Source organism: Schistocerca gregaria, chromosome 7 (assembly GCF_023897955.1).
Source record: "Schistocerca gregaria isolate iqSchGreg1 chromosome 7, iqSchGreg1.2, whole genome shotgun sequence".
Lineage (NCBI taxonomy): Eukaryota > Metazoa > Arthropoda > Insecta > Orthoptera > Acrididae > Schistocerca > Schistocerca gregaria.
Genome location: NC_064926.1, coordinates 119,026,339 through 119,051,180, shown reverse-complemented (window position 1 = coordinate 119,051,180; position 24,842 = coordinate 119,026,339). Strand labels below are relative to the sequence as shown.

The following is a 24,842-nucleotide window of genomic DNA, read 5'->3' as shown; positions in this document are numbered from 1 at the left end:
ACAAGATTGTCAGGCTTAACTACATCAATGGTTGATACAGTTCCGCACTGTCGCCTGATAAACAAAGTAAGAGCCTACGAAATATCAGACCAGCTGTGTGGCTAGATTGAAGAGTTTTTAGCAAACAGAACACAACATGTTGTTCTCAATGCAGAGATTTAAAGTAACCTTTGGCGTGCCACAGAGGAGTGTTATGGGACAATTGCTTTTCACTATATATAAATGACCTAGTAGATAGTGTCGGAAGTTCCATGCGGCTTTTCGCGGATCATGCTGTAGTATACAGAGAAGTTGCAGCATTAGAAAATTGCAGCGAAATGCAGGAAGATCTGCATAGGATAGACACCTGGTGCAGGGAGTGGCAACTGACCCTTAACATAGACAAATGTAATGTATTGCGAATACATAGAAAGAAGGATCCTTTATTGTATGACTATATGATAGCGGAACAAACACTGGTGGCAGTTACTAATGTAAAATATCTGGGAGTATGCGTACGGAACTATTTAAAGCGGACTGATGATATAAAATTAATTGTTGGTAAGGCGGGTGCCAGGTTGAGATTAATTGGGAGAGTCCTTAGAAAATGTAGTCCATCAAAAAAGGAGGTGGCTTACAAAACACTCGTTCGGCCTATACTTGAGTATTCCTCATCATTGTAAGATCCGTATCAGGTTGGGTTGACAGAGGAGATAGAGAAGATGCAAAGAAGAGCGGCGTGTTTCGTCACAGGGTTATTTGGTAAGCGTGATAGCTTTACGGAGATGTTTAGCAAACTCAAGTGGCAGACTCTACAAGAGAGGCGCTCTGCATCGCGGTGTAGCATGCTTACCAGATTTCGAGAGGGTGCGTTTCTGGATGAGGTATCGAATATATTGCTTCCTCCTACTTATACCTCCCGAGGAGATCACGTATGTAAAATTAGAGAGATTCGAGCGCGCATGGAGGCTTTCGGGCAGTCGTTCTTCCCGCGAACGATACGTGACTGGAACAGGAAAGGGAGGCAATGACAGTGGCACGTAAAGTGCCCTCCGCCACACACCGTAGGGTGGCTTGCGGAGTATAAATGTAGATGTAATCGGACGTCATACAGCAACAGGAAAACTAGAGACAAGCCTGTTCCTTTGCTAGCCCCAATGGCTTCCATTCTTCCGTAGACTATCTACTTTGGCATCTAAAATTTTTAACACATCGCTCGTGTTAGCCGCTTGTGGTATTAAAACTTTCTTTCCCTGTGGTACTGACTACGACATGATTACCTTCTATCAATTATCCACATGCAAACGACAAAGATACTGAAACACACCACTCTCCGAACACTTCACACTACTTCACATGCTCACGTGCCGACCCATGTGCCTTGGTCTGCCCAAAATGAAATAAAATTACGAGCACACTTAACCGTAATACTATCATATTGCTCCTTACTGTCACTTAGCTGCTCTTGCCTGAGCTGCTGCTCATAACTGCCACTTCACATCGAACCGAGAACTAAATTTAGCCTCACCCCCCGAATCGTTACTCATGATTAACAGATTCTATACTAATAGACAACAGGCCACACCTTTTCCACGTGGCTCCCGAATTGCTCGTATCAACCAGGTGAAAAACAACAGTTATACACTGAAGTACCAAAGCAACTGGTATAGGCATGCGAATTCAAATACAGAGGAATGTAAACAGGCAGAATACGGCGCTGCGGTCGGCAACGCGTATATAACACAAGTATCTGGCACAGTTGTTAGATCGGTTACTGGTGCTGCGATAGCAGGTTATCAAGACTTCAGTGAACGTGATGTTATAATCGGCGCACGAGCGATGGGACACAGCGTCTCCGAGGTAGCGATGAAGTGGGGACTTTCCCGTACGACCATTTCGCGAGTGTACCGTGAATATCAGGAATCGGGTAAAACATAAAATTTCCGACATCGCTGCGGCCGAAAAAAGATCCTGCAAGAACGAGACTAACGACAACTGAATAGAATCGTTAAACGTGACAGCAAGCACCTCCTCCGCAAATAGCTGCAGATTCCAATGCTCGGCCATCAACAAGTGTCACCGTGCGAACTGTTTAACTAAACATCATCGATATGTGCTTTCGGAGCCGACGGATCACACGTGTACCCTTGATAACTGCATGACACAAAGCGTTACTCCTCACCTGGGCGTCGGCCTAGGCGCTTCAGTCCGGAACCGCGCGACTGATACGGTCGCAGGTTCGAATGCTGCCACGGGCATGGATGTGTGTGATGTCCTTAGGTCAGTTAGGTTTAAGTAGTTCTAAGTCTAGGGGGCTGATGACCTCAGATGTTAAGTCCCATAGTGCTTAGAGCCATTTGAACCATTTGAGCCTCGCCTGGGCCCGTCAACAACGATATTGGACTGTTGATGTCTGGAAACATGTTGCCTGGTCGGCCTTGTCTCGTTTCAGACTGTATGGACTGATGGACATGTACGGATATGGAGACAATCTCATGAATCCATGGACTCTGTATGTCAGCAGGGGACTGCTCAAGCTGGTGGAGGCTCTGTAATGGTGTGGGGCGTGTGCAATTGGAGTGATATGGGACCTCTGATATGTCTAGATACGACTCTGACAGGCGACAAATACGTATGCATCCTGTCTGATCACCTGCAACCATTCATGACCATTGTGAATTCCGGCGGACTTGAGCAATTACAGCAGGACAATGCGACATCCCACACGTCCAGAGTTGCTACAGAGTGGCTCCAGGAACACTCTTCTGACTTTAAACACTTCCGCTAGCCATCAAACTCGCCAAACATGAACATTATTGAACATATCTGGGATGCCTTACAGAAGAGATCTCCACCTAATAGTACTCTTACAGATTTATGTGCAGCCGTGCAGGATTCATGGTGTCAGTTCCCTACAGCAATTCTTCAGACATTAGTCGAGTCCATGCCATGTCGTGTTAAAACACTTCTGCGTGTACGCGCGGGCCCTACACGATATTAGGCGGGTGTACTAGTTTCTTTGGCTCTTCAGTGAATTTACGCCTTCTCATATTACTGTCTACGTTCGCCTGTTTCATGCTGAACTTAACCCACGGCAAAACCCAGTGAATTTCTATGACATTCGCAGTCAAAAGAAAAACAAAACAGAAAGACTGCACTCACCCCACTATGTGCCGACATCCCTGCACCATCGAGTCATCTTCTTCACACACGTGGTAATTGTGGACTTTCGAGTCCCTGCACTGTCATCAAACAGAGTAGTGATGGGTTCTATGATCCAACTTCTGACACAAACTATAGCGCCCCTTGGTGCAGGTTGGGGCAGCAATGACCCAGAATGTTGTGACAGTGTCGTGGAGGAGAAGTGGGGAGCCCAGGGAACTCCAGAGAAAGGCAGCTGCAAGCATGACAAGTTCTTTCATCGGTGCATCTGCGCTGCTTGATACCCTGGGTCAGTGGTCGGCCAGCCTCTAAATTTTGCTGGGCTTGATACCTGCACGCTCCGCTACGCTGACGATGGACTCTGCGCCGCGGCGGAAGCCTTATTGCATAATCCGGCCACGTGGTCTCAGCAACAGTCACAGGCGTATTCGACCCTGTTGTGTCTGCAGCGGCCCAGGTGACATCTACCTGCGTCACGGCGGTGGATGCCTTCGATACAGACACCTGCCCAACGGTGATGGGCGCGCACGGAGTGTAACACGCTGCCCTCTGGACAGGACTTGGCCGTGTTGCTGGAGATGACCTGTTGTGGTCAGCGGCGAAGTGGCACAAAGTCCGTGAAGGGACTTAATACAGAGAGCTGTTGCCCTGCCATGGCCACGAAATGGGTCTTCTGCTGTCAGGTCCATGTGGCGTCCTCGTCCGCCAGAGCCTCGTCGTCTTGGTTAGGCTGCAACACTCAGAATCACTCTATTACTAAAACCACCGGTACTTACTATCTATTGCCTGTGGTACGCTCGTTGTGCATATGCGCCACTGCCAGCCCTTCACCCTAAGACACCACTGCCACAGGCAGTGTGGAAATCTACTTTGCCCCTTGCTGCACTAGCCTGTGCAGCTGTTTCAGCAGGACAGCCTGCCCCACCACAGTGCGCTGGCCTTGATTAGCTACTACAGTGACAACGTCCCCCACTCGCGTGCTGTAGCTGTAAACACTGCTGTAGTCCACTGCTCTGTCTCACACCAATTTGCCCATATGTTATCACTGCACTAAAATACGAACATCATTTATTATGAAGCCATGTTGATGTTCTAGGTCACCCGCCACCCCCCCCCCCCCTCCCCCCTCCCTCCGTCCCAGAAAGCTCATAATACGTGAGCATAAAACGTATTGAATTTGTACTAACTTTTTAAGCACAATACAGCGTCGATTCTCTGTTACATGGATTGGACAAGCCCTACATAGGCTGAAAGGAAATGAAACGTTTGATTTTTAACCAAAATCCCATCCTTAACCGAAATATACTCAGATTAAATCAGATTGAATCAATGTATGCACACAAGACAAGAATGAAGAACTCACAATACGCATGAGACGATAATTTAACACCACCGAGCAGCCCTTAGGTATACATTTTAAATTAAAAATCAACGGAGGAATATTGTATTAGGCCCCTGGAGGAGCACTTACAACAGCTCAATAGACACGTTTCCCTCACGACATGGATGAAGCTATTTGATACGGAACACATAAGGTATGAAAGCGCACAATCGTTCTCCTATCGCTCCATTTGCGAGTGCAAGAGTAAAGGGAGCGACTACAAGTGGTATACTCGAAGATGTGCTGTAGAAAGGCCTATCGCTTTTGTAAGGTTTGTAGCTGAGCAGAAGCAGTCCGAAGGTTTTTAGCTTGGAATAATACGATCATTTCGTATCTTTAGTGGTACATTAAACTCCAGGTGTCCATCCTATAAACAGAAAGAGATCTAGTATTCAGGCTAGCATCGTAACTTTTAAGCGATTCCAGACATAAATTGTAGACATAAATTGTGTTAATTCAACATCTCCAGGTTTAATATGGCGTGGAGCTGTAAGCCATTCAGCTCACCGTCATCGGAAGATGAACATACACTACTGGCCATTAAAATTGCTACACCACGAAGATGACCTGCTACAGACGCGAAATTTAACCCACAGGAAGAAGATGCTGTGATATACAAATGATTAGCTTTTCAGAGCATTCATACAAGGCTGGCGCCGGTGGCGACACCTACAACGTACTGACATGAGGAAAGTTTCCAACCGTTTTCTCATACACAAACAGCAGTTGACCGGCGCTGCCTGGTGAAACGTTGTTGTGATGCGTCGTGTAAGGAGGAGAAATGCGTACCATCACGTTTCCGACTTTGATAAAGGTCGGATTGTAGCCTATCGCGATTGTGGTTTATCGTATCGCGACATTGCTGCTCGCGTTGGTCGACATCCAATAACTCTTAGCAGAATATGGAATCGGTGGGTTCAGGAGGGTAATACGGAACGCCGTGCTGGATCCCAACGGCCTCGTATCGCTAGCAGTCGAGATGACAGGCATCTTATCCACATGGCTGTAACGGATCGTGCAACCACCTCTCGATCCCTGAGTCAACAGATGGGGACGTTTGCAAGACAACAACCATGTGCACGAACAGTTCGACGACAATTGCAGCAGCATGGACTATCAGCTCGGAGACCATGGCTGCGGTTACACTTGATGCTGCATCACAGACAGGAGCGCCTGCGATGGTGTACTCAACGACGAACCTTGGTGCACGAATGGCAAAACGTCTTTTTTTTCGGTTGAATCCAGGTTCTGTTCACAGCATCATGATGGTCGCTTCCGTGTTTGGCGACATCGGGGTGAACGCACTTTGGAAGCGTGTATTCGTCATCGCCATACTGGCGATTCACCCTGCTTGATGGTATGGGGTGCCACTGGTTACACGTCTCGGTCACCTCTTGTTCGCATTGATGGTACTTTGAACAGTAGACATTACATTTCAGATGTGTTACGACCCGTGGCTCTACCCTTCATTCGATCCCTGCGAAACCCTACATTTCAGCAGGATAATGGACCACCGTATGTTGCAGGTCCTGTACGGGACTTTCTGGATACAGAAAATGTTCGACTGCTGCCGTGGCCAGCACATTCTCAAGATCTCTCACCAATTGGAATCGTCTGGTGAATGGTGGTCGAGCAACTAGCTCGTCACAATACGCCAGTCACTATTCTTGATGAACTGTGGTATCGTTTTGAAGCTGCATGGGAAGCTGTACCTGTACACGCCATCCAAGCTCTGTTTCACTCAATGCCCAGGGGTACTGATTTCTCAAGATCTATGCACTCAAAGTGCGTGAAAATGAAATCACACATCAGTTCTAGTATAATATATTTGTTCAATGAATACATGTTTATCATCTGCATTTCTTATTGGTGCAGCTATTTTAATGGCCAGTAGTGTATAAACTTTGCAGACACACCTCGCAATAGTAGATCTGCGGCATTGTCTTGCTTAGGACATGGCCATAGCATCCCACACACATACAGGAGAGAGAACGAGTGGCAAGGGGAATGTAATTTACCTCTGCTGGACTATTGGACTGGCCACCAACCATCAAAGATTCGCCCACATACGACAAATAGCAGCCAGCAAGAACTAGGCGGCAGAGCATCAGCAACAGGAATTCAGGCTCAGTCAGCTGCCACTCGCCAATACACAAGCTGTATTAATTGCTCTACTAGTTATATCTTTATTACATCTCTGTCTTCATCTGACAATATTTCCGTGAATGAGTTGTTATTGAAATCATCACATCACAAATGGCCAATCGTCCATCAGTATACTATTCCGTCGTTATTTTCCTAAAAATCATTCCACAACTACGAAATTGGTGGGTTCCTCTTATTTCCACTCTGACAGTCAAAAACCGCTATAGATCCTCCTCCCTCGTTGAAGCGTGAATTTATAAACTAACCGAGTTTATTTTGTCTTGGATGCTGGAAATGCTTTGACGTCGATTTAAATTAATTTGTTGCTGTTTATTTCTTCAAGTGTGGTTGATTTAAACCTTACCCACTTTTGAAGACCTGTAACTTTGCGGCAATCCACTATTCGGTGTATGGCTGTGTCAACCATACCACACTACTGGCAGGACGGACGACTTGTTTTGTGGCGAAGCTTTGCTGCTGAGACTAAATCATATATAAATTTGTGTGTCGCTGAGCATGTCTGTGAGCTGATGGACACACCCATACCGTCTTTATGTTTAATCTGGCTTGGAGGATTCTTCTCAATGTTTCTGACTATCGTCTTTGATGTATAATACATTTTATTAGGAATCTTGAATTCTAAGAACGGAGCTACAGTTGCTGACATCCTTCTGCAATGTACGTTTACTGCTGTGATATCCTACGCCGTCTTTAGTAAACCCGGCCGAGTTGCAGGCGCTTTCATTGTATCTATTAGATTTTTTACTGCAATGATTGAACATTATCTCTCACAATATGTTAAATCTAGTCCGCTTTTGCAGGCGATCTGTGGCTACACGAAACAACATACCTTTCCAAATGATCCACCCTATGTATTTTTTATTTGTGATATATGTTTTCTGTCAGTGTGTGTGAACTGTGCAACATATCACAGTTTGGACAGGGTCAGTGTGTTGATGTGTTCAGTCTTTTGAGTGACATTACATTTCTTTGTATTATTCGCTAGCAGAGCACCTTTTACTCCTGTTAAATATTTCGTTGGAAATGGCGTTAGTTAGCATACGTTTTTCTTCATTAGTTCCGCACCCAACACTTCCATTTCAACACATTCGAAAAGTGGATGTAGTGTGGGATGTACGCTTTCATTGAGCATAAGGGTAGTGTTTTGTTATTGTTCATAGTTGCACTTCTCCTTCTTGTTAACGGCCATTATGGACGAGATTTTCACGATGTTCTGGAGTTCCATAGTATTATGGTAACATCATAAGAGTTGGCATTGACGGTGAACCGTTGTACGTCAACGTGTAGTCTTATGTGGGTGCTAATCGTATGTGTTAATCACCAAGAGCGCCATTGGTGAGGGGCAGCCCTTTCTGGTTGGGATGCTTCTGTAAGACGTCAATTTACTCGCTCTTTGGAAACCATTAGTTCTTAATGTAGTAGCAGTAAATCCATTGTTTCACGTGGAAATCTGAAATGCTGTAACACACACCTTAGGTAGTGATGACTGACTTTATTGATGGCTTTTCTCTAAATCGATTCAAACCTGCGAACGTAGCAGCAGCGCGGGTCCCGACTGAAGCGCTTAGAACCGCTCGGCCACAGCGACCTGTCTTTCCTGATGATCAGTCAGGAAGTTTTATGATTTTAGGGGATACCGTGCACTTTGGGGTTCCTGTGTTTTGGCATGACTTTTGTTATGTCTTCTATATCATGTTTTCTATTTCGTTTTCGGATATTAGTTCTGACAAGTAGCAATACATTAGTGTGATAGACAGACGTAAAATATTGTAACAGCTATGCTGTTCATGAGATATGATGTCGTAAATACAGAGATGCGTGAAAAACTGCCGCGTCATGGATTTGTTACTTCATTACTATTATGTTCGCAACACTTTTTGCAGACAGTATCTACATATGCCGATGAATGTACCTACAAAAATGGATTATTGTGTGATACAAAGTTTAGGAGATATGACGTCAAATCCTGATATGTGTGAAAAACTGCCATATCTTGAACGACATTTTAATTTATTAATTCCTCCCAACTCTGCCCAAAAAAATGTATCAGACCGTAGCCATACATACCACTGGAAGATTATATTATTCTACAGCGCCGAGTTTAGGAGGGAAGAGGTCATAAACATTAAGCTACGTGAAAATGACTGCAGAACGAAATTTGCTACAGATACAGATGAAATATGTGCACAAATATGAGTGAGATGTGTTAAATATTTGTGATACATATCTAACATATGCATACGCAGGCAAAGCCACGGCTGAAAAGTTCTTCGTAAAGCTACGGAACTATTTCAACCATGTTTGGTACACTTATTAGATACAATCGGGAAATAAATATTGTGAGGTTAAGGGCCTCCAGCCTCCTATTGTAGTGAGCGTGATAAGGTGGAGAGTAACGGGTGAGGAGGAGATAAAGAGAGAGCGAGGGGAAAGGATGGGGTGGACAGAGATAGGGAGAGGAGTAGATGGGCACAGGGGGAGGTAGAGGGTGCCAGGCCCTCTGATGTCGCCGGTTCACATTTCCTGTGTTATCCTAACAGCATGTTTCTTAAATTTCATGTGTGTTTTTCTATTAGTTTTAATCTCTGTACGTGTAAATTCAGGCAGTCTGTGGCGCATTTTTCATTTCGTCTTAACAACCAGCTACACAGCTCATTAGGCATCAGCGTTCATTGGTGATATATCAGGAGTGTAGCAAGTTCCATATATAGGTTTATGTCTGCTTTGATAGTTTACTTCCTCAGTTACGCTTGCTAGCTCGTTTAGGATGTGTGCGTGCTGTGTGTGGACACAGGAGGAGCGGGTTGCAGTTTGCAAACAGCTGAATCCGTTTTTTGGCTATGGCTGCTGCCTCAGGGTGTAGCATTGGGAGAGAATCTGGTGCGTTGTTCGGGGCACCTCAGGTATCGCTTGATTCGCACACAGGCTCTGCTACTGACGCACTTCCTAGTGTACCCGACGCGGCAGATCCGCCCTCACAGCAGAGTGGGTGGTGGATGGTAAGACATACGTGCCCATCGAGGCGGAGGGCCAATGTGGAGGCTGACCAAATGGTCTCGCCTATTCACCCAGAGAGTGAACAGAAGGCCGTTCCTTCAGCAAAGTTGGAGCAGTTACACGTGTGAATGGTTGGAGAGATGACATCACAGTTACGGATAGTCTGTGTAAAACAGCTATTTTGGTCACTGATGCATCGTATATATGGATCGTGATAACCCCTTCAGCATCAACTAAGGCCTGAAGATGGTTCACTGAAGCACCGAAACTGGCAGCTGCATAATAAATACGAGAGGCGTTTGAAAAGTCAGTGCTAAGTCCGAGAGATGGCACCACCGTTGCATATCGAGATCATGTTTAGTTAGTAGCATCATTCGACAGACTGTACACCAAGTTTCAGCCATATTGGTCTATTTCCTTATGTTTGACATTCGTGTGAATCAAGGAAGTCGAATGATGGTCAAAAAATGGACGAAAAAGAATTTCATCTGGTGATTAAACATTACTTTATGAAAGGCAAAACGCCGCAGGAGACTAAAGAGAAGCTTGATAAACACTACAGCGACTCTGCACCTTCGATTAGAACAGTTTATGCCGGTCGGGGTGGCCGAGCGTTTCTAGGCGCTACAGTCTGGAACCGCGCGACCGCTACGGTCGAAGGTTCGAATCCTGCCTCGGGCATGGATGTGTGTGATGTCCTTGGGTTAGTTAGGTTTAAGTAGTTCTAAGTTCTAGGGGACTGATGACCTCAGAAGTTAAGTCCCATAATGCTCAGAGCCATTTAGAACAGTTTATAAGTGGTTTCAAATTTTTCGGAGTATCCATATGGGCACAAGTGGTGCTGAACGTTCTGGACGCGCTGTGGAGGTTACGACTCTAGAAATCATTGCTAAAATCCATGATATGGTGATGGATGACAGATGAGTTTAGGTGCTTGAGATTGCTAGTGCTGTGGGCATCTCGAATGAACGGGTACATAATATTTTGCATTTGGACATGAGAAAGCTATCTGCAAGATGGGTTCCGCGATTGCTCACGCTTGACCAAAAACGGAATCGTGTAAAGTGTTGCAAGGATGGCTTGCAGCTGTTCAGGAACAATCCTCAGGACTTCAGGCTTCGTATCGTCACTGTGGATGAAACATGGGTACATTACTACACTCCTGAGACCAAACAACAATCTAAACAATGGGTTACCAAGGGAGAATCTGCTCCAAAAAAGGCGAAGACCATTCCTTTAGCCGGAAAGGTTATGGCGACTGTCTTTTGGGTTTCGCAAGGGATAATCCTCATCGACTATCTGGAAAAAGGTAAAACTATTACAGGTGGATATTATTTATCGTTATTGGACCGTTTGAAAACCGAGCTGCAAGAAAAACGCCGGCGACTGGACCGCAAAAAAGTCCTTTTCCATCACGACAATGCACCAGTACACACCTCAGCAGCTGTTGTCGCGAAATTAATAGAAATAGGATTCCAACTCGTTCACATCCCCCCTATTCTCCAGACTTGGCTCCCTCAGACTACTATTTGTTCCCCAATTTGAAGAAATGGCTGGCGGGACAAAGATTTTATTCAAACGAGGAGGTGTTGGCAGCAACTAATAGCTACTCTGCATACTTGGACAATTCCTATTATCCGGAAGGGATCAACAAATTAGAATAGCGTTGACCAAGTGTATAAGTCTAAAAGGAGACTATGTCGAAAAATAAAAAAGTTTTACCCCAAACAGGCAAGTAGTTTTTATTTTTGCACGGACTTTTCAAACGCCCCTCACATCGTAAGGAGAGCTGTAGGTGTTTCGTTTTCCTACACGTGGGAAGCGGTCTGCTAGTTATTGGGAGCTCCAACGTTATGCGCTTATGGAGCCCCTTAGGTAGATAACATTCAGGGCAGGAAAGAAAGCCAATGTCCACTCGTTACGTCTACTGGGGTGCCCCACCCGAGAGGTGCAGATGACCTTGCCTGCGACTATCGAACATGCAGGGTGCAGTCGTCTGCAAGTTGTTGGTCATGTCGGCACCAATGACGCCTATCGCACGCATTCTGAGATCGTGCAGGTGGCTGAAGGAGGTGGTGAAAGCTGCTGACTTCGTGTATGGGGTGCAAGCAAACCTCGTACTTTGCAGCATTGTTGCTTTGGCTCGGAGCCGAATGGACGGTCTCAATCAAGAGCTTCTTCGACTGGTACACTAGTATTCATCTAAGATGTTATTTGATATTAAATAATTAGTGAGTTGTTTCTTAATTATGCATTCTGAAGCCTCAGACAGTTCTGGTAGAATGCAAATGGACCTCTAGTCGGAGGGCTGTTTTGCAGATTCCTTCTTGGGTAACGGGTTTATGAGTCCCTGCTCCCAGGCTGTTGAAAATATGCTGGCGGTAGAGATGGTTAAAAATGTTTGTTATTTTTGGCAATAAAAGATCGACCAGACGACTGATTATTTGGTTATATTATCGCGCAGTGCAGCTGCAGAATGAATTCGTGCTATTGACCTCCAGATGGTGTTATGGCTTACTTGTACTACCCACTGAACTTTAACAGAATCGACAGTTTGTGTCCTTATGCGTTGGTCAACTAAAGATATCGGCGTGGTGAAATACTCATTTAGATCCTCAGTAAGAATTAGAGGTTCAGCTGAAGATTTCGGTTTGGCTATTCCTAGACCTCGTGGATTTTTCCATATGACGGTAGGTCTGTGAAAGTCCTTATTTAGCAAGCGGGAATTCCTGATCTTTGCGTTCCTCATAGATCGACTAAGTCGGTTGCGTAGTAGCTTGTGGGTAAGACGACTGTCAAAGGTTGGGTACCATTTCTACGTCCCGTTGTACAGCTCTGACACTCATAAGGTGTTTTAGGTGATCTGTAAGCCATGGTGCATGTTTTCTCCCTAGTCTTACTGCTTTAGAGGTGCGTATTTGTCGTATACATTACTAAGTCTCTTACTGTAGTTGGAAACTTCATTGTTTATGTCGAAGTTATTTCCCGTCTTGGTGTGCCAAGAAATATCACAGGCGCCAGCCGTTAGCTCATACACACTGATGCACTTAAAATCTCTAAAAGATGCCACCTATGGTTTTTTCTTGTGCATTGAAACGAGTACGTCATGAATATAACATCATGAGCAGACAATCCAGATGCAGAAATCTGGTCGTTGCGATTAATCTATTTGGAGAGTTGGTTGCGAATGTATCGGTAAACGTATGAGTGAGGGTCTAGCGAGGCGCCACGCAGCATCGATCCCTTGCAGCAGGAGAACCCTGCTCTCGGCTACAAACTGCTGACCTGCCAGTCACCTACTGGCAATGGACATGCAATGACCTTCGCATCAGCCGTCTTGCACAGGCGTCGTCTCTCTGAATGCCCAGCGACAGTCCAGCATCGTCAAGTTATGTATTATCCCCAAAGAACGTTTTTGTCCAGAAGCAAAATTAAAAATTGTGTCGAGCAACTGTTTTTTAGCTATCTGGATCACAATTTATCAGCATGGTTGCCTTACATGTTACTGTGTTCATGACAAAACATATGAACAGCAGTACGCCTTTTTTAAGTAGCACCCAGTATTTTTAATGCGATAACGCATTTCCACTGTTCAACACCTGTCGGAAAACGTCTTGCAGTGAACCATTCACGTTCATATGTCGTAATTAAAAACGTAACACAAAATGCACTTTCGTCATTCGGGAGGACGACGGTTCAGACCTCCCTCCTAATTTAGGTTTCCTGTGAGTTCTCTAGCTCGGTTAAGACGAATGCCGGGATGGTTCCTTCGTTAGGGCTCGGCCGCTTTCCTTCTCCGTGGTTCCCAGTCCAAACTTGTGCTCCGCCTCTAACGACCTCGTTGTCGACGGGACGTTAAATACTAATCTCCTCCTCCTCTCTCTCACACTACTCATTCAGCCGACCGTCGGGAAGGTGCATGTGCCCTGGGTAACGTCATGCACCCAGTTGCTGGTGCTGGCGGTAAACAAAAGGAAACTGCCCTGGTCATTCAGTGAGCCGTCAGTAAGGTGGGCTCCTGTCGGCTGTGGAGCACCTTTGCCTGACTAGCATTGCACTGCAGCTGCAATGAAATAAAAGTATTGCCAATGTCGTCTCCAGCGAACTACGTGAACCACTTACCTTTAGTGAACCAAGTATATCGTATAACAGCACTACAGTACAGGGATACATGTACCCATATTGCAGACAGCGAAACAGGATTGCAAATCATTCTCCTGACCTTCCGCGTCCATAGATGAGTAGCTTTTGAACTTCTCTCCGTTGACGTACATTGTACTCACAGAAACTTTAAACTGACGACAGTTGACTTGAGCCGTGGCAGGCTCATGCTATGCGCTGGATTAAACCTTTGTTGTGATTCTGTGTTTAGTCTCCCACAGTTATCGTGATTATGCCGTCGTCCTCTCCTTCCGCGCGTGGCAGCACCGGTGTGTATCGATATTCGCACCTTGGACTATCTTTGGCCTGGCGCTTAAAGTTTCAGGCTGGGCAGTATGCGACCAGTCGGCCGGTTGGCGTGGAGCAGCGAGGAGTTCTCTGCGGGACGTAGTTTGGCCGGGGCCACTGGCGGTCTACGCGGTATCGGAGTGTGTGGGGCTTGGTCCGTGGCCCACTACCCTGGACATGAAAGTTGATTTAATCTACCAGCAAGTCAAGGCTGTTCACATTGTGTCGATTGGAGTTTGTTGTCAGCTGTGGGGATATTTCCGCGAGCAACAACGTGGTTTTCAAGTTGGAGAATTCTAGCCACCCTCCGGTGGAGTTTCACTGTATTTGGTTATTTGAATTGAAGTGCACCAGCGGAATCTTGTGCCTTGTGGCCGTTAACGTTTCGGTTACCTGCCCTGGCTGTTGTCGTAAATTTCAGGCAGTGTAGTTTCCTCATCGTGTTGTTACTGTCCAGCTCGGTGTGTAGTTTAACAGCTCCATGTCTGATTAGATGTGAGCGCCAATATCTTCTACGTTCTTCTGTTGAACTCCCTGTTGTGCCCTGGTCGGGTGAAGTGTAAGTTATCTTGTCGGTGGGTCTGTTGACCGTCAGTCAGTTGGATTGTCGTCGGATCGTGAATGGCTGGCTCGACTGCCTGTCTCACCTAAGCGAGCGTTAGTGTTTGAATTCCAGGCCGACCTTCGAACATCTGAGCGCCCTTTTGTGCACTGTCATTTTTTATTTGTTCTTGTTGTTTGTACTTGTACGGCTTCTACCCGATTTTGTTTTTTTAAGTTAAGGTTGTTTTTCCCTTAAGGCATAAGATTCTTTAGGCTTTCAGCCTAATTTAAAGAACCGTTTCACGTAAGCCCTTCGGCATTTTGAAGGTTTTAATGTTGTTGAATTTTAAGTGGTGGTGGTGGGTAGTGTTTAACGTCCCGTCGACAACGAGGTCATTACAGACGGAGCGCAAGCTCGGGTTAGGGAAGGATTGGGAAGGAAATCGGCCGTGCCCTTTCAAAAGAGCCATCCCGGCATTTGCCTGAAACGATTTAGGGAAATCACGGAAAACCTAAATCAGGATGGCCGGAGACGGGATTGAACCGTGAATTTTAAGTGTTGGGCCTTCAGCCGATTTTGAGCTTGAGTTGTTTTCCTCTTAAGGCCTTCAGCCTAAATTAAAGAACTGCTTCACGTAAGGCTTTTGGTATTTAAACAAATTAAGGCTTTGCCTTTTAAATTTCTGTTTTGGTCGAGTTTTGCCTAATTAAGAACTATTTTACGTAAGGCCTTTTTTTTTAAATTAATGTTGTTTAGCCTTAAGTATTAGGCTTTCAGACGATTTTGAATTCAATTTGTTTGCTCTGAAAATCTCAGATTCTTTGGGCCTTCAGCCTAAATAAAGAATTGTTCTAAGATATAGCTTGCCTTTTAAATTTCTGATTATGCTTGCCTTTTAAGTTATTGGCCCTCAGCCGTTTTCGAAGTAAAGTGGCTTTCAGCTGGTAATTAAGTCCCAAAGATTAAAGCTGTGTGTTTAAAAAACAATTTTTTTGGGCTCTTGAAATGTTTGATCAGATACTAAAGTTGTATGTTCGAGTGTAACTGACAGCCCCTTATTTTGGCCCCTTTCCACAATTTAAACTACCTGTCCTGTCCTGCAGGTTAAGCTTGGCGTCTCATCACTGAACGCTCGGTGTGTATTATGACTGCATTTCTATTTGTTTCCTGTCAACTTCAGCAAGTGGGCCAGTTACGTTGTCCGGGTATGTGCACTTTCCTGACGGTTGACTGTATGACCGGTTTCCATTCTGTGCTACGTTTCTAGAAGATTCGTGCTTATGTGAATTGTACACTACGACACCTTTCTGAATAGGTCCTTAGGACGGGAAAAGTATTACTGTGAACAATACTGAGAGTTATTTAAGGAGATATTAATGTTCCGATGGTAGCAAACCAACACTTTCTATATCTTGCTTCTAGACGAAAAGTTACTTGGCTGTCGAAGATTAATAAGACACGCAATGCAGTTGTTTCTGCGTTACAGAATAACGCAGGCTAACGCCGAGAATGGTTTGCTCAATTTAATCAGACTGCTCGGGCGACGAGTTAAACCTCGTCCCACGTGTCTGTGTATCGGGCCTGTTGCGGCAGTGCAGTATCGAGGTACTCACGTCGGGTAGGTCCGCGTAGTAGACGAGTCGGCGGGGGGCGGCTCTGCGGCGCGCGTCGCGGCTAGAGTCTCCGCCGTAGCCGTAGCCGCTGCGGCTGCCCGTCACGAAGGGGGCGGCGCGCTCCTCGTGAGGGGGCGGAGCGTGCCACGCTGCGGGGGCGGCGGCAGCGGGGGCGGCGGCGGCGGCGGCGGGGGCGGCGGCCGCGGCGCAGCCGGTGGCCACAGCCGCTGCTGCGCAAACTGCCAGCAGCGTGCGGGCGTACATCTTCGAGCGACTGCCGTGTCTGTCTGCAACACAGACACACAGTGGCTGCCTCATCCGAGTAGATTCGAAAAGAAACAACGAAAAAAATTAAATCTAAATTGTAAACAGTGCACTATTTTTCGTACCCATTAGCTATTTAAAACACGCTCCTTTGCAGAACAGGTCTTTTACCATGCAGATCTTACTGGTCCGTTGGTGGAGCAGCGAGATTCCCACTAAACCTGTGAGGGGCTCAGTGCATGTGGGGATATTCGTAAGACATTTTGCGTTTTGTAGTACTGCCACATGACACCCACGATAAAAAGGAGAGCGTACATCCCTCGTGTCACAGCATCGGCTACAGTCGAGACTGCGCGACTTGCCGAGGGGCATGCAGACCCATCCCGACAAAACTCCGCAGCTGCGTGCTAAAGTAATGCCGGCTATTATTCTGCGACACGGTGGTTTACCGCTGCGATGTGCCAAGCTTCTTGGTGCCGTTCTTTCTCGAGTCTTCTGTGCAGCATAGTGCTCTGGCAGCTATCTACGCACCAGAAAGCGGGGAGCAGCATTGCGTCACATCACACCTGAGGCCGGCGGGGAATACTAAGTGCACACGTCCTCCCCACCCCCCTCCCCCCACCATTTCTGACCTCCGTTGGCCAGTTTTCAGCAGGGCATATCCTTGAGCCACGACATCAGCTAGGTGCGTCACGAACTGCCGTATCCCTGGGGTCACGCCCCAAAACAATGACTGCTTCCCATTTTTTGGGGTCCTGGGTTCGACGTGAAACGTTTTCTCGCGCTCACTGGCTGCCCACAATGTACGCGAGTCCGGATGTAACATGGACACCGAGCTGACTCAGTCTCCCACCCAGTGTACGCGAGGCTGGGCGTAACATGGTCACCGAGCTGACTTTGTCTCCCACCCAGTGTACGCGAGGCTGGGCGTAACATGGTCACCGAACTGACTCAGTCTCCCACCCAGTGTACGCGAGGCTGGGCATAACATGACCACCGAGCTGACTCGGTCTCCCACCCAGTGTACTCGAGGCTGGGCATAACATAGCCACCGTGCTGACTCGGTCTCCCACCCAGTATATGTGAGGCCAATAACATGGCCACCGAGCTGACTTGGTCTCCCAGCCAGTGTACGCAAGGTTGGGCGTAACATGGTCACCGAGCTAACTCAGTCGCCCACCCAGTATACGCGAGGCCGGGCATAACATGGCCACCGAGCTGACTTGGTCTCCCAGCCAGTGTACACGAGGCTGGGCATAACATGGTCACCGAGTTGACTCGGTCTCCCACCCAGTGTACGTGAGGCTGGGCATAACATGGCCACCGAGCTGACTCGGTCTCCCACCCAGTGTACGCAAGGATGGCCGTAACATGGCCACCGAGCTGACTCAGTCTCCCACCCAGTGTACGCGAGGCTGGGCATAACATAGCCACCGAGCTGACTCGGTCGCCCACCCAGTATACGCGAGGCCGGGCATAACATGGCCACCGAGCTGACTTGGTCTCCCAGCCAGTGTACACGAGGCTGGGCATAACATGGTCACCGAGTTGACTCGGTCTCCCACCCAGTGTACGTGAGGCTGGGCATAACATGGCCACCGAGCTGACTCGGTCTCCCACCCAGTGTACGCAAGGATGGCCGTAACATGGCCACCGAGCTGACTCAGTCTCCCACCCAGTGTACGCGAGGCTGGGCATAACATAGCCACCGAGCTGACTCGGTCGCCCACCCAGTATACGCGAGGCCGGGCATAACATGGCCACCGAGCTGACTTGGTCTCCCAGCCAGTGTACGCGAGGCTGGGCATAACATGGTCACCGAGTTGACTCGGTCTCCCACCCAGTGTACGTGAGGCTGGGCATAACATGGCCACCGAGCTGACTCGGTCTCCCACCCAGTGTACGCAAGGATGGCCGTAACATGGCCACCGAGCTGACTCAGTCTCCCACCCAGTGTACGCGAGGCTGGGCATAACATAGCCACCGAGCTGACTCGGTCGCCCACCCAGTATACGCGAGGCCGGGCATAACATGGCCACCGAGCTGACTTGGTCTCCCAGCCAGTGTACGCGAGGCTGGGCATAACATGGTCACCGAGCTGACTCGGTCTCCCACCCAGTGTATGCGAGGCTGGGCGTAACATGGCCACTGAGCTGACTCGGTCTCGCGCTCTGCCTACCATGTCGTTTTCGAGATAGCACACTTCCGCCACCGCCACCACATTGGCGTCCTCATCTGCGCCTACATCCTGGGCAGAGACGTCTATATCTCGTAGAAAAGCCAGGCTCAATGCACTATGTGGTTACCTAGTCATCACTTTCGACTCCGCACTCGCCGGGGTACTAGAAGATCCCTACGCTCAGAACTGACACTGACTTTCGTTACCAGTGACGCTAACTTCAGCGCTGTCACGCCATTATGCTCCCTGCCTGAACTTAATTACCTTCTCAACAAGCGCGACTTTTTCTAAATTTATCATCATGGTCGCTATGGATGTGTATTACTGAGTTCTGTTGGAAGTTTGCCTTTCTGAATGTCGGGACAACGCCTTTCTCGTCACGTCTCAAGCAGCATCAGGTTCAGTGTTTCCTCACACTGAAGAAATAAACCTGTGCCAAATGTACAGTTCTTCCCCGAGTCTTCTCTGCTTCTAAGTTGGTTCAAGTTGGTTAATCACAGACCCACGAATAATACCCAAAAATTGGTCTAAAGAGGCTCTGGGAGAGTTGTACCACTTGTTTCCTTCAGTGTAAACTTTGTCGGTTTTCAACATTTTATGATTCTGGCATACAAAAATAAGTACAATGTGTTACTGACGCACTACCGCTTAAAATACAAAAGATATGTTAAAATGAAAACGTATGTGAGTGGTCCACCACACCCATAGGTGTACGGGTGAGATGGAGCAGTGTAATGGGAGAGATGGACCGTATAAAAATAGCTACACATGAAGAAAAGAGTCAGTTAGAATTACATACTTTTATTTGGAATATGTTGTAATGAATATGGAATTATGCCATTAAATATAATAGTCCAAATCAAATCTGGACTGAACTCTGGCTTTTCTGACGAGTTGTTGGTTTTGTTGGAGCACCAGCCTGTCTTTCTCTGACCACGGCAGTTACACTTATTGTCAAATGTTCATCAACTTTCGTATGGCCATCGTCAATAGGAAACACACTTAATCCACTCATCATTTCTATAACTTTCGTAATTTATTTCACCACACCTAATACATCCATCTTCATACCACTTATTTAAGTTATTTTCGTACTCTTCTACAATGTGTGCTTCTGATGAACACGGCGAGCTGCTTGCAGTATTTTTCTTTTTAAGTTTCCTTAGCCTGCTTCCCTCTTCATTAGTATTTCCCTTTGGTGATTTTTTGTGAAGGTGGTAATCTTGAAAGTTTTAGGTTTAGTACAAGACGAGTCCGAATTGTTTCAGTGAAGGAATCTGACTTGTGTAGATAACTCTCCTCCTTCAATGTGATGGAATTACTAGGTATTTTAATGAGTTATTAGTATTTCCCTTTGGTGATTTTTTGTGAAGGTGGTAATCTTGAAAGTTTTAGGTTTAGTACAAGACGAGTCCGAATTGTGTCAGTGACTGAATCTGACTTGTGTAGATAACTCTCCTCCTTCAATGTGATGGAATTACTAGGTATTTTAATGAGTTATGAAGTGGTTGACTGGTTGTGTGCGAGAGTCTGCTCTTCCTTTTGTTGGCACAGACATATATTTCATAGTGTGGGACTGCAGCCATCTTCAGTGGAATTATTTCACATGCCTTGAAGCTAAATTTAATTGTGTTCAATTTCTCCCACATTAAAACAAGTGGTCCATCTCTCCCAAATAACACTGGTCCATCTGTCCCCATTGTTTGAGAGAGATGGACAACCCAAACTTCTATCTGCAGGTAGCGAACTCGGTGGCTATTTTAGATTAGTTGCATTTCTCAAGCTTGCAGTGAAAAGGCTACATCAATATTGTGCAAACTATACCTCAGTACTAAAATTACGTAACTATACGATGAAACGTTTGGGCTTCCTAGAACGGAACTTGTGATTTATCTCCATAAATTACAAAAAAACTAGAGCAACATGTTTCCAGTGCGGTTGTGCACAAAACAGCTTTCTCGCAAGTAGCGGAAGTTCCTCTCTAGCAGCGCTCAGTGAAACACGTCATTGGTCCGTCTCACACAGTGGCCCAACTCTCCCGGACTCACCCTAACTGATTTTCTCCGTCGGTGTGTTACATTTTCCTGGCATTCTTCTGATAAATCAGCTACTACATACGAAGTCACTATTCTAAATAACTCAAACCAACACATATATTAACGGAAACAACCGCTCAAAAGCGATTCTGAAAACTTTAAGGAATGCCTGTCAGTTCTCTTGTCTATCTCTTCTCTGCTCGCTTCTGCCTGTATGTTCGGGCTAATCTTACGAACTACTGTAGGAATTTTGATCTGGCTTGGACTAATAAACTAACAGATACACTGATTCATGCCGAAGATTAGTGTATCTAACTTATAAATATATCGAAGAAATTGGCCGAACCATAGTGAGTTGATGTCCAGCGCCGCCGTAAAAACGATGCCATTGCCATCTAGCCGTACAGCTACAGCAACTTCAGACAGCAGCGATGCCTGAGCATACTCCGAGTTGGGCCTGCTGGTCTAGTACAGATGAAGTGCGTGTCTGAAAACGGCGAGGTCGCGCGATCGAATCCTGGTCGGACCAAGGGCTTTTCGCTTCCTTCTCACACTCTCGCGACGGAACTCGGGATGGGCTCATGCGGTCGCAGGTAGTCAGGCGGACGCTGCCCGAGTCTTGCTCGTGCAGTGCGTAGAAATTCGTAGCTGCCATTGGGCTTCCTTCCCTCTATAGATAATCAGGTAGACGGCACAAGGGAAGGCCTCTGCACTGAGCTCTCTCGTAAGGTCCTAATCTGACCTTTCATGTTGCGTCCATACTACTTTCGTCTTTCAGTGAAAGCCACAAGGGAAAAATGAGCCGAAAAGCAACGTTCTGGTGGTGTCCAAATTGTCATGTAGCTCTTTGTATGCCTCAGTGTTTCAAAACATGCAACACTCAGGCAAATTCTGTGTAAGTTTTTTTAGGTTTAAAACAATGGTTCAGTAAAACTACTTGTACATTTCCTAATTTTGCTACCTCATAATCCACGAACAGTTAAAGCACGTTCCACCGTCTAAAATGACATCACACGAATTTATTGTCATTTATAGTTACAAAGCTATGAGCATCGGAAAATGTTAAAAGCAACCTCCCAGACGCTCCAACCACGGTGACTGAGATCAATCTGGAAAGCGTTAACATAGTATCCACCTCTCAATGATGTGGAGATTCGCCAGAAACGAAAAGTGTTTCGTTTTCGACTGGATGTCGTCTTTTCCCGGCTGGATAACCGGCTCGAGGAAAGCTATCCGCTGAAGTGCCTTCCAATTGAAACACTTACACCAGATGTTGAGACACACACTAATTCCCAGAATCTGTACATACATGCGTACTACGAAACGAATTCGCATCCTACGAATATGTACTGATGTTACAGGTTTGTGACACACAAAAATTTGGCCGGACTGCGACTCGAACCCACATTCCCTGCTTATCGCGAGCGCTCGCCTTTACCATTTCGACATCTGTGCACACCTCCAGGACCGACCTAAGTCCCATATGTCATATTGTCCACAGCTAGGCTTGCCATAATCCAAGGACGAAAATCAAGGACAAAATTCGGTGATTATAAAGATGTGGTTGAAACACATGTTGTGCAAGTGACCGTTGGTTTGCATTTCAGTTGAATCTTCATCATTACATTACAGTGGTAATTATGAAGATGTGGTTGAAATCTGAAATCACACAATGTCCTTTCACCTTTCTGCACGTCAGCCAAATCTTCATAATTACCATAATTCAAACAGTAATTCTGTCAGCAAAGAAGTTGTAATTAACAAGGAAAATAAATCCAAGCATTAATGGTGTCTGTAAAGGAGTGGTCAATGACGAAGAAAATTAATTGCAATTGACATTAAATAACTTTTTAATTAAAGAACTGAACACAAATTATTGACATGTACACAATCATGCTGCTTCAATTGATATATATCTTTCACGTCATGCTTTAAACCAGACACATTTCTCTGAGCCCTGGACAGAAGAAAGAAACTCTCTCCGATTCTGAATCAGTCTATGAAAATCTGCGCAATTTGTGTTTCTCATGTTATATTGGATTCGGAGCATTGTATTGACTGATGTTAAAGCTAGCCTGTTTCTTTCTTCTGTCCGTTGTGCCTTCACTAGGGAAAACACTCTCTCCACATTGGCATTATGTCCTGGAATGGAGAAATAGTACTGCACAGTAGCAAGCAGTTCTGAATATTGCTCTTTAGCAACACAATCCTCAAAAAATTTAACCCTCTTTTTATGAGGCATCATCTCCAAATTCTGGTTATCTTCCTGTGTAAGAAATCATTTCAGTTTCACTACTGGTCAAATAGCAGACTCTCATCCACTTTGCAAGTTGTGTTTTCTTGCATCCACTTCAGTGTACATTCAACTTTTTCCCAATCAGCTAATGCCTTCATCAGTATTCAGTCAAAATGTTCAAGTTCGGATAAAGGCTTGCTCCATTTTATCAGATAATCTGTAACTGTCTGATAAAATGCCGTGACATCCTCTTGAAATTTTGACTGCTGATACTGGGAGAGATCTGACATTAACTCTTTTACTTTCGTAGTCATGAATTTACATTTCTTTCTTTCCTGTAAAATATGCACGAAGTTTTTTAGTTCCAACCTAACCTCATTCACAGAGATGTCCTCTTTCTCGATGTTGGCGAAAGCCTTTTGAAATGGACTCATCTGAGCAAGCAGCCCCTACGCTCGCATAGTTCGTTGTTCCCACACAGGTAAAGACAAACATTTTATTATCATTTTAGCCCGTCGAGGCATATATGCAGGATATAACTCGTATAACTGCAGATATTTTTATACGTGGTACCTAATATATGTACACACATCAGTGTTTCGCTTGTTTTTTCTCTGCGTCTACCAGTTTTCTCCAAACGCGTCACGTAATTTACTAACTCATGTTTTCTGCACGTTCGTAACTGGACCAAGTGGATTATATCTGTAAGTATGGAGTAACTACCTTGCTTCCACGCGTCCAGACTTCAACACCCGATTGGCTGCTCAGGGGAAATAAGCATTAAAAGTTTGCTCTTGCCACATGTATTCGGAGGTACAAAGCAACGTAAAAACATACTACTTCTAGTAGCTATAATTATTAATCTGCAAATGAAGTCAATACTGATGTAATGTTGATGAGAACGCTGTTGTCAGTTACCAATAAAATCCCCTTTGCTTTATGCCTGTTACAACCTGTATAGATCATTGACGATTACAATGTATGTGTTTAGACAGACATTACAATGTCGTGCAGAGATGTATACAGACATCGTAACCATAAATGACGTGTACATACATATTCCTTCTATGCATGTTGTAAAATAAAGCCCCTGCATCCTCTTTCTGTCTACACCGAAGTGACAAAGTCATTGTACACCACCGAATACGGTGTCGGACCTCCTTTTGCTGCCGTATTGCAGCAACTCGGCTTGGCATGGACTGAACACGTCGTTGTAAGTCCCCTGCAGAAACACTAAGCCATGCTGCCTCCGTAGCTGTCCAGAATTATGAAAGTGTTGCCGGTGCGGGATGTTGTGCACGAATTGACCTCTCGATTATGTCCCATAAATTTTGGGTAGGATTCATGTCGGGCGATGTGAGTGGCCAAATCATTCGCTCCAACTACCCAGAATGTTCTTGAAATCAGTCACGAACAGCTGTGGCCCAGTGACATGACATCGTTGTTTGGGAACATGAAGTCCATGAATGGCTGCAAATCGTCACAGCAAAACATAACCATTTCCATTCAACGATTGGTTCAGTAGGACCAGAGGACCCAGTTCATTCCATGTAAGAACAGTTCACGCCATTACGGGGCCACAACCTGCTTGCACACTGCCTTGTCGACAACGTGGTTCTATGGATTCATGGAACCTGCGCCACACACTAATTGTGCCAATGCTCTTACCAACTGAAAGCGGGACGCCTTCGACCAGACCACGGGTTTAAAATAGACTAGGATCCAACCGACATACGTACGAGACCAGGAGAGATGCTGCAGGCAATGTCGTGCTGTTAGCAAAGTCACTCACGTCAGTCGTCTGCTGCCATAGCCCATTGACGTCAAATTTCGCCA

The 24,842-nt window shown here is 46.0% G+C and overlaps 1 protein-coding gene across 1 annotated transcript in view; it reads right to left on the bottom strand.

Annotated features, from left to right (window-relative positions):
• Positions 1–24,842, bottom strand: part of LOC126282210 (translation initiation factor IF-2-like) — a 243,374-nt gene that overhangs the window by 38,076 nt on the left and 180,456 nt on the right. The window contains exon 2 of the mRNA XM_049981758.1: positions 16,292–16,578. Within this exon, the coding sequence (XP_049837715.1) occupies positions 16,292–16,555 (264 nt within the window). The 5' untranslated portion in view covers positions 16,556–16,578. The remainder of the gene's footprint in view (positions 1–16,291; positions 16,579–24,842) is intronic.